Genomic DNA, 13,985 nt, shown 5'->3' with positions numbered 1-13,985 from the left:
GAATTTTGCACAGTGGATGGGGAGAGACTTGAGGATTCATTTGCTCATGCCTGAACAAAGAAGGATTTTCCAGCCAGCACCAAGAGGAGAGAGCATAGCAGGGTGAAATGTAGAGAAAGGAATGAAGTCTGCATGCTTTAAAACCTGTAAATAAATACAAACACTTGTGCTTATGAAAATCAAGGTCTGTGTATGATTCAGGCAGAGTTTGTCCTTGACTTGGGGAGCAGAAGCCCACGGCTCTTCTCCTCCAGGGATTCTTTTTTCTCTCATTTTTTTTTTTAAATTATTGACACTTTATACAATCTGGTGTTCTTCTAAATATAATTTTATTAGCATGAGAAGCCACTTGGCAGCGGGAAACTAATGCTGGTGAGTTCACAGCTTTCAAGACAAAGCGTTCTCTTAGAAAGAAGAAGAAAGAGACCGATTTGGAAAGAAGAGCCTTACAGCTTCTGCCTAAAACCAGCCTCCACCTGCCATCTTCTTGTTGCAGGCTTAAATGGAGCAATATTCCCTAGCCTCAGCTTGTTTGTCTCTGGTTTCCAAAGGAGATGAGGCATATGCAGTCACGCTGTTCACCAGCTCTCCTGTCACCCTCCCACAATAACCTCCAAGAGAGGAAGGAACATGTACACGGAGGCTGGGTAAAGAAGAAAGGCTCCCGCTCTCACCCACCCCCTGGCATGGGGAGAGCTGGGCAGGAGCACACAAGCAGTTGCCTGGCTTGGCTGCCCTGCAAGTGTGTGCCAATTTGACACACAGAACAGAAGAGCTACGGCTGCTGGGGACAGGAGGACACGGCCCATGGGAGCCATGGGAATTGCTGCTCTGGCACAGGGAGCGCCTCACTTCCCAGGAGGAGGGTGATGTAATAGAGAAGCCATGCATTAGGCTCTAGCATAGCTGTATCAAAGCACTTTTCTGGATGTTATGGAAAGAGGAATCCAGCCAAAGAGTCGTGCTGGGTTTTGTTTTATTGAGCAGAGACGGTGGAGATGAAGGTGAGCTGCTTCCATGTCCATGCACAGGTGTCTGCGGCCACTGTTGGGGTGGGTTCAGCTGCTGCTGCTCGGTGCCAGTGAGGACTCAGCATTTCCCCAGGTGCTTCAACCTTATTTTCCCTCCACTTCTCCTGTAAAAGGAGCAAGTCAGACTTAACTAAAGCAGTATATGACAGGCGGTGCAGAGTAGGACAAGAGGCTTATCCATTCAAAGAGAACCACTTGCATGACACACACTAGCATGCCTCCCCAGGAATGTCAAGCCACCTTCTCTCCTTGCTCGGTTCTGATTTCCCTTAGGATAAGGCAGCCTTGAGTGTGTACCAAATGTTAAGGACTGCTAAGGAAAAAAACGGTGCTTTGCAAGCACATATCAGTTCAGGGGTGCTGGCTCCTGTTGCAGCTCCTTTAAAAGGTGACAGGAGAAGGAGAAATTCAGGTTGTTCTTCTGAGATTTTGTGTCCTCTTCCACAAAGCCCATTCAGACTTTTAAGGAACAATTTGGCACGGCTCAGCTCCCACATTCCTCCATACACTTCTCAGCATCCAGAAGTGTGGGCAGTGAGAGTTGCAGCCTGTGGCATATAGTGGGAAATGTGCATCAAATTAGTGAGTGCAGAAGGTACAGGCAGGATGCAATTGCCTCCCGGGCCCCGTGCTGCCTCTCAGCATGGCAACCAGCAGCCTGCAAAGCCTAGAAATAAATTAAAATTAACTGGCATCCAAACAGCGCCGTTCCAAGAAGGAAATATTCCACTTGGCATGATTCAGGGGCTGGTCCGTACCAGGGGAGCAGCCTAGATGCAGGGCTTCCCCTCCACAAGGAACATCATTGCAAACATGGAAATGGAGCCAGCTCCCCCTGTTATTTCAACCCCCCCTTGCTCTCACTTACAGCACTGCCTTGCAGAAGGCACACTTATTCCCGTACGTAACGCCATCCGTGCCGCAGTGAGGGTTGGACTCCCTCGTGCAGTACACGCTTCTGTTTATAAACTCTCTGCAAATCTGCAAAAGGAATTAAAAACAAACATACAAACACCACCACTGACCGACCAATCAAACAAACAAAACCAAAATCCAAACCCCAAACCAACAAACAAAACCCATTCAGGACTCCCATACTCTTTCTTTGACTTTCCAAAAGGGGCAGAAGGTCAATATTCTCATGCTCTTTCTGACAAGAGGAGTAAAGCAGCAGTGGTGACCCTGCCTGTTCCCTGAAAGAAAAAGCCCTGTCAGAAATGAGCAAGAGCGGTGTTTCGGAGGAATTTTTTGGCCCATGTTTGAGGAAGGAAACTGTAGCCATCTGGGAGAAGTCTTGATCTCCCAAAGACAGGAGGGGATTAGCCTGGGCATGCAGAAGAAGAGTCAGCACTGATGCTCTTTCAGGCATTTGGCATCATTAGCTCCCTGCTGCATGGGCTCATGCATCTTGCGAAACTGCCCTCAGCTTGGTGCTCACTGGGCTTCTCACTGGGCTTCCTGCCTTCCCGGTGGAAGAAGGAGAAAACCATTATCTATGGGGAATTAAAAATGGTGTCCCAGAAATGTCCAGGTATTTTGCCTCTGGACAAGCCCCAGTGATGAACCTTGTTTGGGGGCATGAAAGTCTGCTCTCTGTAGTTCCTTTGGAGGAAAGTGGAGCAAAGTGCACAAAAGTGGTGCTGCATAGCAACACAACCCTGTGCAACCACCCTAGATCTAATCATGGGAAGCATTTGCTAAACAAACCATCCATTTCCCTGCTCTAACTTGCTAATGCGGTCCCACATAACATCCCCTGTACAATGGTGACCTCCCAAGAGTGTTGGGACTTCATGGAAGGACCCACCTTCTCCCAGCAGACATTAAAAACTGTTTAGCAACGCACCAAGATCCTGGTTACAAAACCATTCCTCTAGAAAATGCAGATTCAGTAAGCAGAAACAGCTGCACTAACCTCTTCAATGTCTTCACCTGCTACATCTGGAATAAAACCAAAAGAAGCAGAGATTTTAAATGTCAGCATTGTTTCCTGATTGAAGCTGAACTAAAGGCACAAACCCTCTGTGCAAACCTCAGTGGAACACACACAGGGTTTTTCCTGCTCCATCATCCTGTGTGGCGGAGGAGGGGGCAGGAAATACATTATCTGAATTGCTTTTCAGTATTTTGCTTTTTCGAAAAATGTTACTCAAATACCATGTAATCTGTTGTTCAGCTGCTAACTGCACCTCAGACACACAACCCAGTCTCCTGGAAGGCAGCCACTCCAGGGGAAGCGAGCTGCCATATCGGATCTGGAGCTGTGCTCAACAGAGATTTTAAAGCTATATTGACTTCCAAGGCTTTTAGGCTCCTGCACCTCTAAACAATGAAATGGCTGGTACTCCTAACACGAGTGTACTGTGGAGGAGGAGGAGGAGACCCTGTGGTCAGCTTTACAGGCATCCTCAGCACCACACAACCCAGAGACTCTCCCAGAACTAGTTCCTCCTGGGCGAGATACTGCAAAGAGATGTCACGGAGTGATACAGAGCAGAACAGGCAGTGCCGGTCAGTAAGAGTGCAAAAATACCCACTGTAACTACAGGCTCTGGGCTTGAAGCTAATCAGTCCATCCTCTTTGTATTTCTTCACTTCAAAGACTACAGTCTGTCATGTAGGCTGAGTCAGAGCTTCAGGAAAGGACGACCCTGTGACATGTCTAAGGGGGAGTGTGACACTCAGGGGTGGACTGGATGCAGTTGCAGAATCTGGGTCACAACACCGTGTGACAAATATGCAGGACCATGCATGGCAACGGGGCAGCAGAGGTTTGGAGGTGAGGCTGTACTTATTGAGGTCACTGCCAGCTGTGAGGCTGTTCAGGAGACTCTGGGCAGGGGGGAAGCCAGGGCAGGAAATGGAAGGACCTTGTCCTATCCTCGGGCCCCCACATGTTGGAAATCCCACTCAACCCTCTGCCAGCTAGACCATCATCCATCAACCCACTCTACTTCTCTGCCCTTTGGTGTTTTATCCCTGCTGCTGGTGTATTTCTCATGTCCTCAGGTGAGGCTAGGCTGCCTTAATTGTAAAGTCACTGTTATGGCTATCTTCATCATATTTGCAATCTAGCTCATTAAATAGTTTTAATAAATATTACATGCAGCTACAGAAGGCTTTGTGATGATGTCTCTTGACATATGTTTATTTTATAGGAGATCACAGAGTCTGCTGCTATTCTGCCTGTCCTTGGAAGGAATCTTCAGCACTCTGATGGAACCCAGTCCCAATTAAGACTCAATTAGAGACAGATGAATATTTCATAATGAATAATGTGTACAAAGTAATTCACCTCTTTTCTTTCCATGCACAGCTTGCATTTTTCTCAAGTGAATTCTTTATTCAAATTATTCACAGAAAAACAAGGATAAATAATTCTTGTTCTGCACATTCTTCCATAACCATCACCACAAACCTTGCAGAGCTGGGTCAGCTGGACGCAAGCAACTGATAACACTGATGTGACCTATATGTTCAAACATCATCACTCAGCTTCCCCAGATCAGAGAGATGTGTGAATCTCCAGATAAATAAACGCTGGATCCTTTTAATTTGCCCTCTTTGTTCTGACTCCTTGAGGACATTTGAATTTAATTTTCAAGCTTTTCTCTGCAACATAAACGAAAGCTGAAACTTTCATCTAATTACGTTTCCACATCTCCAAGGAAAACACCAATACCAAGATGCTTAGGATCAAAACAAGAGCTGATGACCCTGAGGTGAATGAGTTTCTTCTCTAACTGGTTCAGCAAAATTCTCCAGTGAACATTTGAACGAAATATTCATAATTACTCTCTACTTTGGTACATTTGCTGCAGGAACCACTTAGAATTTGCTCACTCTGTCTCCCAGTGACACCTCTGCTGCATTATGCACTGCGGAGGCACACGAGGAGTAGAAATATGTCATACAAGTGAGCAAGTCCTGTAGATATTTTCTACTTGCTCAGCTTTATCTTCAAGCCTGTCATCTGGTGATCAAGGCTCTCCAAAGTTTGCTGTTGTCAGGAAAGACTCGGTTTGGTGTTGTTTTTTTTCCAAGGCTAGAGAAAAGATCACTTACCCGAGAAGAAAGAGAGCAGCAGTAGGCTGAGAAGCACTAAGGCACCTGTTGCCTTCATGCTGCAGGTAGCTCTTTAGTCCAAGCCAAACGATCCGTGCGGGAGGTGTTGTCTCAGCACCTGAGCCCACAGTGTGCACACAGACCAGCCTTTCTGTGTATTTATGTACCCATCTGTAGCTGCCCTCATTCCCCACCTTAATTGTGAGAACTTCTCCACTTCGCTTCTAAAGCCATTATTGGTCCTGCCACGTTTATGGTGCTTTAGGAATGCCGCCCTGTCCACATCAAACCTAGAAAAGGGCTAATTATATGAATGATAGACAGGCTTGTAATATCTTTTCTTTTTTTTCTTCTAAATAGTCACAAGATTCTCACAAGGGTGAATTTTCAAAGCGGTGATTCATCAGGGAAGCTGGTAATTTTCATTCTCAGGGCCCTCACTGAATGCCAGCTCCAAGGCTTTGAGTGCGGCGTGATGACACTCACTAGACGTTACGAAATAAATCACAGCATGAGAATATGTTGTCTGTGAAACCAATTATACGTTGTTCCCTGGCTATTTTTGAGGATGGATCTAAATTTGTTGGGTTGGGGTGGAGAAGCTCTCCAATGTGACATGCTCCCATAGCTGTGTGCGCAGTCCCTGATAGGACTGCTGACTCTCCTCCCTGAACTATTTAGACTTTAGCTGTCAAGGTTTTTCCTTTTTTTTTTTTTCTCTGTATTCACCAACATATGTCAGGACTTTGCTCCCACAGCAATTGGCAACGAAGGGAATTTGATGAGGAACTGGGAAGCCTGAGCTCTATTTCCAGCTGAGCCTGTGCAAGGATTCGCGTTCAGCTGCGCTGTTTGCAAAATACCTGTACAAATAAGAATAAGCATGACATTTTGGTATGCATTTCTAAGGAGACAAGGCTTAGGAGAGCAATGTGTGTAAATAAAGCTGCTTATTAGTTCCCCCAGTAAATTCTGAATCTGCAGCTAGTTCAAGCCAATTCTGACATGGGAGCAAAAAAAAAAAAAGATCAAAAATAATGAATTCATTTTTATACATTTTTCTATCAGTCGAGGAAAGACGATACCAACATCCTCAGCCAGCAAGGGAGAAAGCTTCTGCAGGAGAGTAACGTTATGAATGCCCTGCATCTGGGGAAGCATTCGTTTGCAGCTTGCTAGACATCTTAAAATCCACACAACAAGGGAAGCTGTGACTGACAGGTGACTTCTCAGATGTCTATTAAGGGTGAGCTCACAACACAGCCTCTCGTATAATTTAGTTATCAAGTCAGTCAGCTGCAGCGCCGTTCAAAGCCACGCTTAGTTCTGCCACTCTGCAGTGCTGCTTGTTTGCCTTTTCTAGTTTCATACGTCACTGCTCACGACCACAGCCTAATGCCTCGGTCCTTTATCTACCCAGACGTGTTGGCTGCTGCAGCACAGCTGACTAGATGAAGCCTTAGCAAACACACTGCGGGGACCAATCCCTTCCCACTGAGGAGAGGAAGAGACTAAATTACCAACTGGGTGATTACTGTTATTACCCCTTCCACTTCTCTTTTACATATGAAACAGGCCCCTTGCTGGCATAGGCAAGGGAATCTTTCTGTTCAGAGATAGAATAAGGGCACCTGAACCTTGCTTGGCAGTCTACGGGGTGTAGTTGGGCAGAGTCTTGCTGGTGTCAGGCCAAGTACTTACCTGTGCTGGGCCTGTCTTTAGTCTTATGCGGTACAAATCTTTCCATCTTCTGAAGTGTTCTTGCTTAGAAGTTCATAAGGCATCTAGGATACAGCCATAAATCCAGTCTTTGCCATTCACCCTGCAGGTGAGCAGATCTTCCTTAGACTTTTCTAAAGCCTTCGGAGCTGCTAACAAATATCTGGCGTCCTGGGCAGAAACTACCACTGCAGAGGGCAGCTCACCATAGGATCTTGCTGTTGAAGACACATTTCCTGCTATGACCAAAACTCCACTAGCCTGTGGCTACTCTATAAACCTCTTGGCCAACAAGAAATTATAACAGAAGTCTGTCTTATGTTGACAGGTCTTTGTTCACAGTCACTATTCACTTAGACTGTTCCTTAATTATTTTTCACACACACATAACCAGATAGCAGTAAGGACTCTGTCAACTCTACAATTGTCTTTTCTTAAGAGCAGGCACAATGTGATTTTATTGCCTGTACACTGAAAATAAGAAGTTCCACCCCTATTCCTAGGACAGAGCACTGCTCTGTGCTAGTACAAGGGGAAAGAGAAACCTCTTATTCTGGGGAGAAGCACCTGCAAAATTCCTGATCAAGCAATTATCTACTTAAGGAAACAAGACCCAAAGAAAAGGCTTGCAAGTCACAGATTTTGTCCTAACTATCAGCTTTATCAGCAGATAGTCTTGCCACATAACAAGAGAATGCCAGGTGGAGAAAGAAAGAGGAAGGGATTCTGTGAGCCATGGGACTTGGGAATTTTTCCTGTGCTGTTTGCATTTTAACTCCTTGACTCACCCAGAAACATGGCACATCATCATGAACATTCATAGGCATCATTGCTCCTCCAGTGCACTCTTTAGTCTCCCACAAAGATATTATCTCCACACCTTTCTTCCCAAGAGAGAAAGCATCTTGGAACTACCAGCACATCTTCTGTTTCTTCTTTCCTGTGTTTAGAAAATCCAGTACTTCTTCCTGAAGGGTCCCTTGTCCTACATCCACCTCAAATACTCCAAGTACAACTTTTCAGATTGCTTCTCCAAGAAGCTGAAAGCCTGAGCCTAGTCTAATTTCCTCTGGGGTTCTCATTAGGCTCATTACAGCCTTGCATAGCTTGCTGCAATCTCATGCTGATCAACACAGTTGTGATGGACACACCCATCAGGGAAGCAGCAGTTCCTAATTTTCTTCCCTATGAGATAGCCTCCTCCCTTTGCCATGAGCCTCCCTTTTATAATTCACTGCCAGACCTGCCCCTTTCCCAGGTATGACCGGGTAGGGCTGACCATGGCTACCTTTCTCTTTCACGCTTCTCCAGGACCATCCCCCTGTGTCAGTGACCTTAAAAGGACTAGTCCCTCCAAGGCTCAGTGCGGTTACAAAGTCAAATCCATTTACAGTCTATAAGACACCAGAACTAGGAGAGTGGCAGTCTTTTATAGCAGCTTGGTTTCATTTCTAATGGTTTGGTATGGAGTGACGTAGTCTCATAAGGGCTCTTGGGCTAGTGTGTAACAGATGTTACGCTTTGCTCTTTATCATGGTTTATTTCACAACTTGTCCTGCCTGAAGACCATGACCCCTGCCCTGAAAAAAAAAACAACAAACCCAACCAAAAAACAGTCCATGGTAAAGAGAGTGGCTGCGTTTAATTTATTGATATATCAAAGCAGAGACCGATGTGCAACAGTTGAGGGAGCAGGGAAAAGCATATCTGATTGCAGGGGTTTTAAGGGAGAAATCAGGGAGAAGAATATGGCTCCAGAGTTCAGCACTGGCCACGGTGTTGGAGTGACAGAGCTCCCCGGCTCCTCCTGAAGAGAAAGAGGGAGAACAAAATTACAGACATGGATGTCAGTTTTATAGTCTAACTTTACCCTAATAAGCCAATGCTGTCATGCTCTCCAGGTTATAAAGCACTCCACTTGATGTTTCAGCTCTTCCCCGACTCCTCAGGTTACACACTTTCTCATATTAAAGAGATTTGGGACAAACTCCATAATTTCGGACACCTCCTACGGTCACAGTTTAAATCTGGCAGGCAGGAAGTCAGCAATGCTATGAGCCTGCAAACGGGGATCCAGATTTAGTTGCAAGGGAAGGAGAAGATTCACTCAGGTTTAAGACCTGCAGTGCCTGGGGGGTGATAGAGAAGTGAGCACCAAGAGAAGAACATGGAGCTGGGATGGGTTTACCAAAGGGCTAATGGGAACTGTGGGGCTTCCACACCAGCTGCCACCACTGCATGTGTGGTCCAGCTCCTCCAGTTTCACAGCTGTGTGATGAGCTCTACACTTACGCAAATGCTTCGCAGAACTGGCACTTGTTTCCATAGGTTTTGCCATCGGATCCGCACAGGGGGTCAAAGTTGAGTGGGCAGATGAGATTGCTAAGCGAGAACTCACTGCAGTCAATCCCTGCGTTGTTGGAACCCTGAATTCAAGAGAGGGGAAAAAAAAAATCTGATAAATACTATTACAAACAGTGAAATGGCCATGCTGGTATTCCCAGGCTGGCCTTCTTTCTGGCCACTCTGGTTCAGCAGGGTCAAGCATACTGCATGTGGGTGATCACAAGGCACACTGCAGAAAGTGCTTCCACCCAAGGAATCACCACTGCTAATAGTGCTGATAGTACATGACCCTCCTGCTCTCCTGCAGAATGGGTGAGGCACCATCTCTTGCTCAGCCTCTTAACCAGTAAACAAAGGTCTTGGCACCCACTGCCTGCTGAATTCCCAGGTCACAGCAAGGACTGCATTTCTGAGTCAGGGATTTGGGTCCACAGCCTTTGGCTTTGACATATTTTAAGTTTCTTCCTCAAACCCAATATATGTAGTTCAAATGCACTAGGACAGTGCAGATATTCATTCTATTTATTTATAATGTAGTGAATTTGTGTTGTGAGGTTTATCAGCAGTAAAGAGTGCAGATTTCTGTGCTTTACCTGAGAGCATGTTCCCCGGTGACGCACGTTTAAGTTCAGTCCGTTCCTTTGGGAAGAAAGTGAGTTGAGAATCAATGAGCATAGCGCAGCCACTCGAGGTCTTGAACTACCTCCTTACACTCTAAGTACCAACATGAGCACCCTCTGATCCAAAAACTCCTCCCATGGCCTAGCCCCTTCACTTACGCCACAGCATTGCAGAAGTGGCATTTGTTTGAGTAGGTAATTCCATCAGTGCCACAGATGGGTGTGTATTCCATGGTGCAGGGCATCATGAGACCACCGACAGATCTCACATATCCAGTACAGTCAACCTGAAACAGTCACAGAGCAACATTTTAATCTCTACATCCCTTTGCATCAGTCCTTTGTAACAGAGCATGGTGCAAGAGACATCTTCCTTTCTATTCAGAGCTGAAGGGAGAGGATCCTCCAAACCCAGTGTAGTGGAGTTGGGAGGAGCACACAGAGTTGAAATCCTGGATGTGGGTACAGCATGACCATGAAGTATATGCCTCTTTCTTTCCTGTCCTGCAGTGGCCTTCATGCCTGTCATCTTGGAGATTTTCACTGTGAATGCCACTGTGAAGGATTTTTGCCTAAAAGGCCTCATGTGGCAGCAACATTTGCTACAAAATGTCAATGCCACTAGAAAATGGAGTTTACATTCATCTTGGTGTTTCTGCTGTTACCCTGAGTGTGCTGAAAGGGAAGCCGCTGTTAAATTGCACAGCCAGAGTGTTTCTTTCTTTTCTCACTCTAAAAACAGAGGCACTTCTCCATTTCTCAGCAGCTCTGTAGATTAATAAACAAACTTTATGATAAATGGTCTGATGGAATCATATTTTTTTCTATTACAGAACTACAGTTTAGTCAAAATCCAAAGTTCCTCTGGGAATTTCTTAGCTTCAACAAGCCTCTAAGTCTAAAGAGAAGGGTTTTGATAATGCCAAAGCATGACTGAAATAAAAAGTTTCCATTCTAAAGTCTGGTGTTATACACAAGATAATGTTTTAACTGTTCAAACAACATTTAAAAGGCATTCTAGCAAATCTGAAATGATGCCTTTTCATTCCATTTCTGACAGTCTGAAGTTTAGTTTAGTACAGAATGAATCCCAGGCAAGGTTTCTGTCTAGCTCTCTGCCGTCACCTCACGCACCATTGCTCAGTGTGGTAGGAGAAGAAAGCAATCTCGGACCATACCTGACTAACACATTGTCCATCATGCTTCTTGGTGACGTCTCGGTTACGGCTAGAGGGAGAGCGAGAGAAGGAAAAGAAGGATGAATTGGAGAGAATCCAAGAGAGAGCCATTGAGGATGATTAGGGGACTTGAACATCTCCCTTATGAAAAGAAACTGAGAGACCTGGGGCTGTTTAGTCTTGGGAAGAGAAGACTGAGAGGGGATCTGGTCAATGTCTATAAATATTTGAAGGGTGTGTGTCAAGTGGAGGAGGCCAATCTCTCTGTGGTGGTGCACAATAAGAAGACAAGGAACAAAGGGTACAAACTTGAACACAGAAGATTTCAACTCAACATGAGGAGAAACTTCTTTACAGTGAGGGTGACAGAGCACTGGAACAGGCTGCCCAGAGAGGTTGTGGAGTCTCCTTTTCTGGAGACATTCAAAACCTGCCTGGATGCATTCCTGTGCGGACTACCCTAGGTGATCCTGCTTTGGCAGCGGGGTTGGACTAGACAATCTCTGGAGATCCCTTCTAACTTCTGATGTTCTGTGATTCTGTGAATGTAGTCATCTCACTCATTAAGTCTCTCTACTCATAAAGCCCCAGTGGTTAATCAGATTCAGGAGCTTGCACATGGAGGGTCACAGGCTTTAGGGAAGACAGAAAGTTGTGAAAAATCAAGTCCATCCCATGATTTATCACAACCCCACAGGCTTTTGTCTGCCACTTGAACTGGCATTATAGGTAATCAGGAGACATTATACTCACAGGTTTTCTGTGCAGAGGGAACACTCGTTGGGGTAGGTCACCTCATCGGTGCCACAGACAGGTTCATAGTTGCGGGGACAGGCAGCAAGCATGCCCCCAGACATCCGGTATACATCACAGGAGAACTGCTAAAGTGGAGAGAAAGGTGTGCTTGTGTTAATCATGGGTTTGCAACACTGGGAGACTACTGATGGTCATTTTATTTTTTGATCCTTATCATTCCTTCCTGGTGAAGTAGAGGGGAAACAAAATATACCCTGTTTCCTACTGCATAAAGGCACCTTAGCGCTATTAAGACTTTCAGTACTTTTGGCAAGAATTACAGGAAAATGTGATCATTCCTTGGGGAATCAAGGCAGGGATGATATTTAGGCAGTTATTCAATAGTTGTATAGATTTTCTGCTGGCACTCTGTGCGGTGCTGACTCTCTACATTATTAATTGCTGTCTTTTTTATCATCAAATTCAGGAGCTGTCTTTCTCTGACAAAGGTATTTTCTTACTTTGGGGGAAAGGGGTGGTATAATACTTAGGGGCATATTTCCTTTCTCGCTCACTCTCCTGGTTTTTTTTCTCCCTCAAGCCTTCCCCAGGATACCGTTGAGTATGAATTATTGATCTAAACTTAGAAATCAAGACTGAATAACAAATAAGAACTACTACTCGCCTGGATCTGACCAACAGCATTGTTAAAAATCTGGAGCTGAGCAGCAGCAATATCTACAATAGAAAGAGAGATTATAAAAATATAAAAATTGTACAATAACTTTGACCAAAAAAATCCTTTGGAATCGTCAATTTTCCAACAGAGCTGCCAAAGGCACTTTCTCCTTACTGAGAAGTGATTGGTTTTCCAAATGTTAATCTACTCCAAGAAGTTATACACTAAATTAAAAACAAATAGATCAAGTATTTGTAAGACCAGATTTTGACTCTCTAAAGACACAAATAGACCATCAACTTTTCTCCTTTTACAGCACTATTATCTCCACTAAGGGTCACAAACATAACAAATGCATCCTACTGATATTTATCTGCACAAGGATGAAGTGAATTGAAAGAGAGCCTACGTATTACTCACATTTCCAAAAGGCTGAGCTCTCCTCTAGGATTTACATATAAAAGCAAAGGGACAAAAGAGCCAGAGAGGGGTTAGCATAGACTGTGACAAAGGCAACTTACCAGAAAGGCAGCCGAGAAGCATGAGCCCAAGAAGGGCGATGCTCCCTGTTTTCTTCATGGCAGAGATGGCTGCGTAGCTTGTTACTTGCAAATCTGTTGCTGCTGAGCTCAGTGGATGGCTCTCAGCCTTCTCACCCCGCACTATATATACACATCTCCCCGAGCTTGTGAAGTCACCACAGAAAGTAATTATTTGCTCTGTAAACTAAGAAAACTATATTGGTTATTGAGTTGAGCTCTAAAGAATACTTGTTTGTTAGAGAGATGGCCAGAAGAATTAAATAAAAAAAAGAAAAGGGAGAGAGAGAAAAAAAAAGAGTGAGCTACACCCAGCTTGTTAACAATGACTGATTTGTACTTTCCAAACAAGAGCACTGTCTCAATGCTGATGTTGTGAAATTACGTATGGAAGTTGGTAAAGCAAAGAAAAAATCCCATTTGTCAAATTGTTTGAACTTGTGTGCACCGTGCTATGTACACCAGATGGTACTTGAGCTCCAAGAGGTTTGCATGGGATAACAGAGTTAGGGGGACAGCAGCATGGGATGCTCTAACCTTTAACAGGCATAAAACCTGGGGTTTGGCAGGCATCTGTGTACTTTGAAGATACTGAGGGCTCAATTAATCTCCCTGCACTCTCCCTTGTAGTTTCCTGGTACACTGGATTTCTCACCAACAGGAAGGGAACAGTCATCACAGAGGAAACCATTGCCTAAAACTTCAGAAGCTTACAAGACATTTCTGTGCAGGAGTAAGATTTATTAATCTGTTGGCAATGGGCATGCACCTGATTAAGAAATTATAAGAATAAGTATCCTTAAATAGTTCCTCTTAATGGCAAGTGAGTGGTCTTCTGCGCAGGTGAAATGGGCTTCTCAATACCAAAGACATGCAACAAAAATTTGCAGCAGCTGCAAACAGAAGGTGAGTCCTTAGGGTCTCTCTCCCCACTCTGTTATATTGTATTAAATTTAGTGTCAGATGAAAGTCCTGTTCTAGGGAAGATAAGCGAAGAATAATGTGCTAGACTGTCACAGCAGAAACAACCAAACAAATAAGGAATGCTGCACAGAATAATACATTTTTGATTT

General features: G+C 44.7%; 2 protein-coding genes across 2 annotated transcripts; both read right to left on the bottom strand.

Annotated features, from left to right (window-relative positions):
- Positions 1–352: 352 nt before the first annotated feature.
- On the bottom strand, positions 353–5,401 carry LOC104303913 (serine protease inhibitor Kazal-type 6). Its single transcript, XM_009904608.2, has 4 exons — positions 5,097–5,401; positions 2,947–2,972; positions 1,900–2,012; positions 353–1,135 (listed from the first exon to the last, which is right to left on the bottom strand). The coding sequence occupies exons 1-4, from the start codon at positions 5,152–5,154 to the stop codon at positions 1,090–1,092; spliced, it is 243 nt and encodes an 80-aa protein (XP_009902910.1). The 5' UTR covers positions 5,155–5,401; the 3' UTR covers positions 353–1,089.
- A 3,428-nt stretch (positions 5,402–8,829) lies between these two features.
- On the bottom strand, positions 8,830–13,160 carry LOC104303981 (ovomucoid-like). The gene is made up of 8 exons (XM_009904683.2): positions 12,895–13,160; positions 12,380–12,432; positions 11,713–11,840; positions 10,960–11,008; positions 9,941–10,068; positions 9,755–9,800; positions 9,108–9,241; positions 8,830–8,842 (listed from the first exon to the last, which is right to left on the bottom strand). The coding sequence occupies exons 1-8, from the start codon at positions 12,950–12,952 to the stop codon at positions 8,830–8,832; spliced, it is 609 nt and encodes a 202-aa protein (XP_009902985.2). The 5' UTR covers positions 12,953–13,160.
- Between the last annotated feature and the right edge of the window lie 825 nt (positions 13,161–13,985).

The sequence above is a fragment of the Dryobates pubescens genome, chromosome 16 (assembly GCF_014839835.1).
Source record: "Dryobates pubescens isolate bDryPub1 chromosome 16, bDryPub1.pri, whole genome shotgun sequence".
NCBI classification, from domain to species: Eukaryota; Metazoa; Chordata; class Aves; order Piciformes; family Picidae; genus Dryobates; species Dryobates pubescens.
This window is presented reverse-complemented; position numbering and strand designations above follow the sequence as displayed.

Bases quoted from the DNA above. Each gene is read 5' to 3' on its own strand.
- LOC104303913 (XM_009904608.2), bottom strand. From the start codon at position 5,154: ATGAAGGCAACAGGTGCCTTAGTGCTTCTCAGCCTACTGCTGCTCTCT. The intron at 2,013-2,946 runs GTTAGTGCAGCT...TTCCTTTTGCAG, and splicing joins CAGGTGAAGACATTGAAGAG to ATTTGCAGAGAGTTTATAAA. The intron at 1,136-1,899 runs GTAAGTGAGAGC...CTCCTTTTACAG, and splicing joins GCCTTCTGCAAGGCAGTGCT to GAGAAGTGGAGGGAAAATAA.
- LOC104303981 (XM_009904683.2), bottom strand. From the start codon at position 12,952: ATGAAGAAAACAGGGAGCATCGCCCTTCTTGGGCTCATGCTTCTCGGC. The intron at 10,069-10,959 runs GTATGGTCCGAG...TGACTGTTTCAG, and splicing joins ATGGACAATGTGTTAGTCAG to GTTGACTGTACTGGATATGT. The intron at 9,242-9,754 runs GTAAAGCACAGA...TCTTGAATTCAG, and splicing joins ACCGGGGAACATGCTCTCAG to GGTTCCAACAACGCAGGGAT.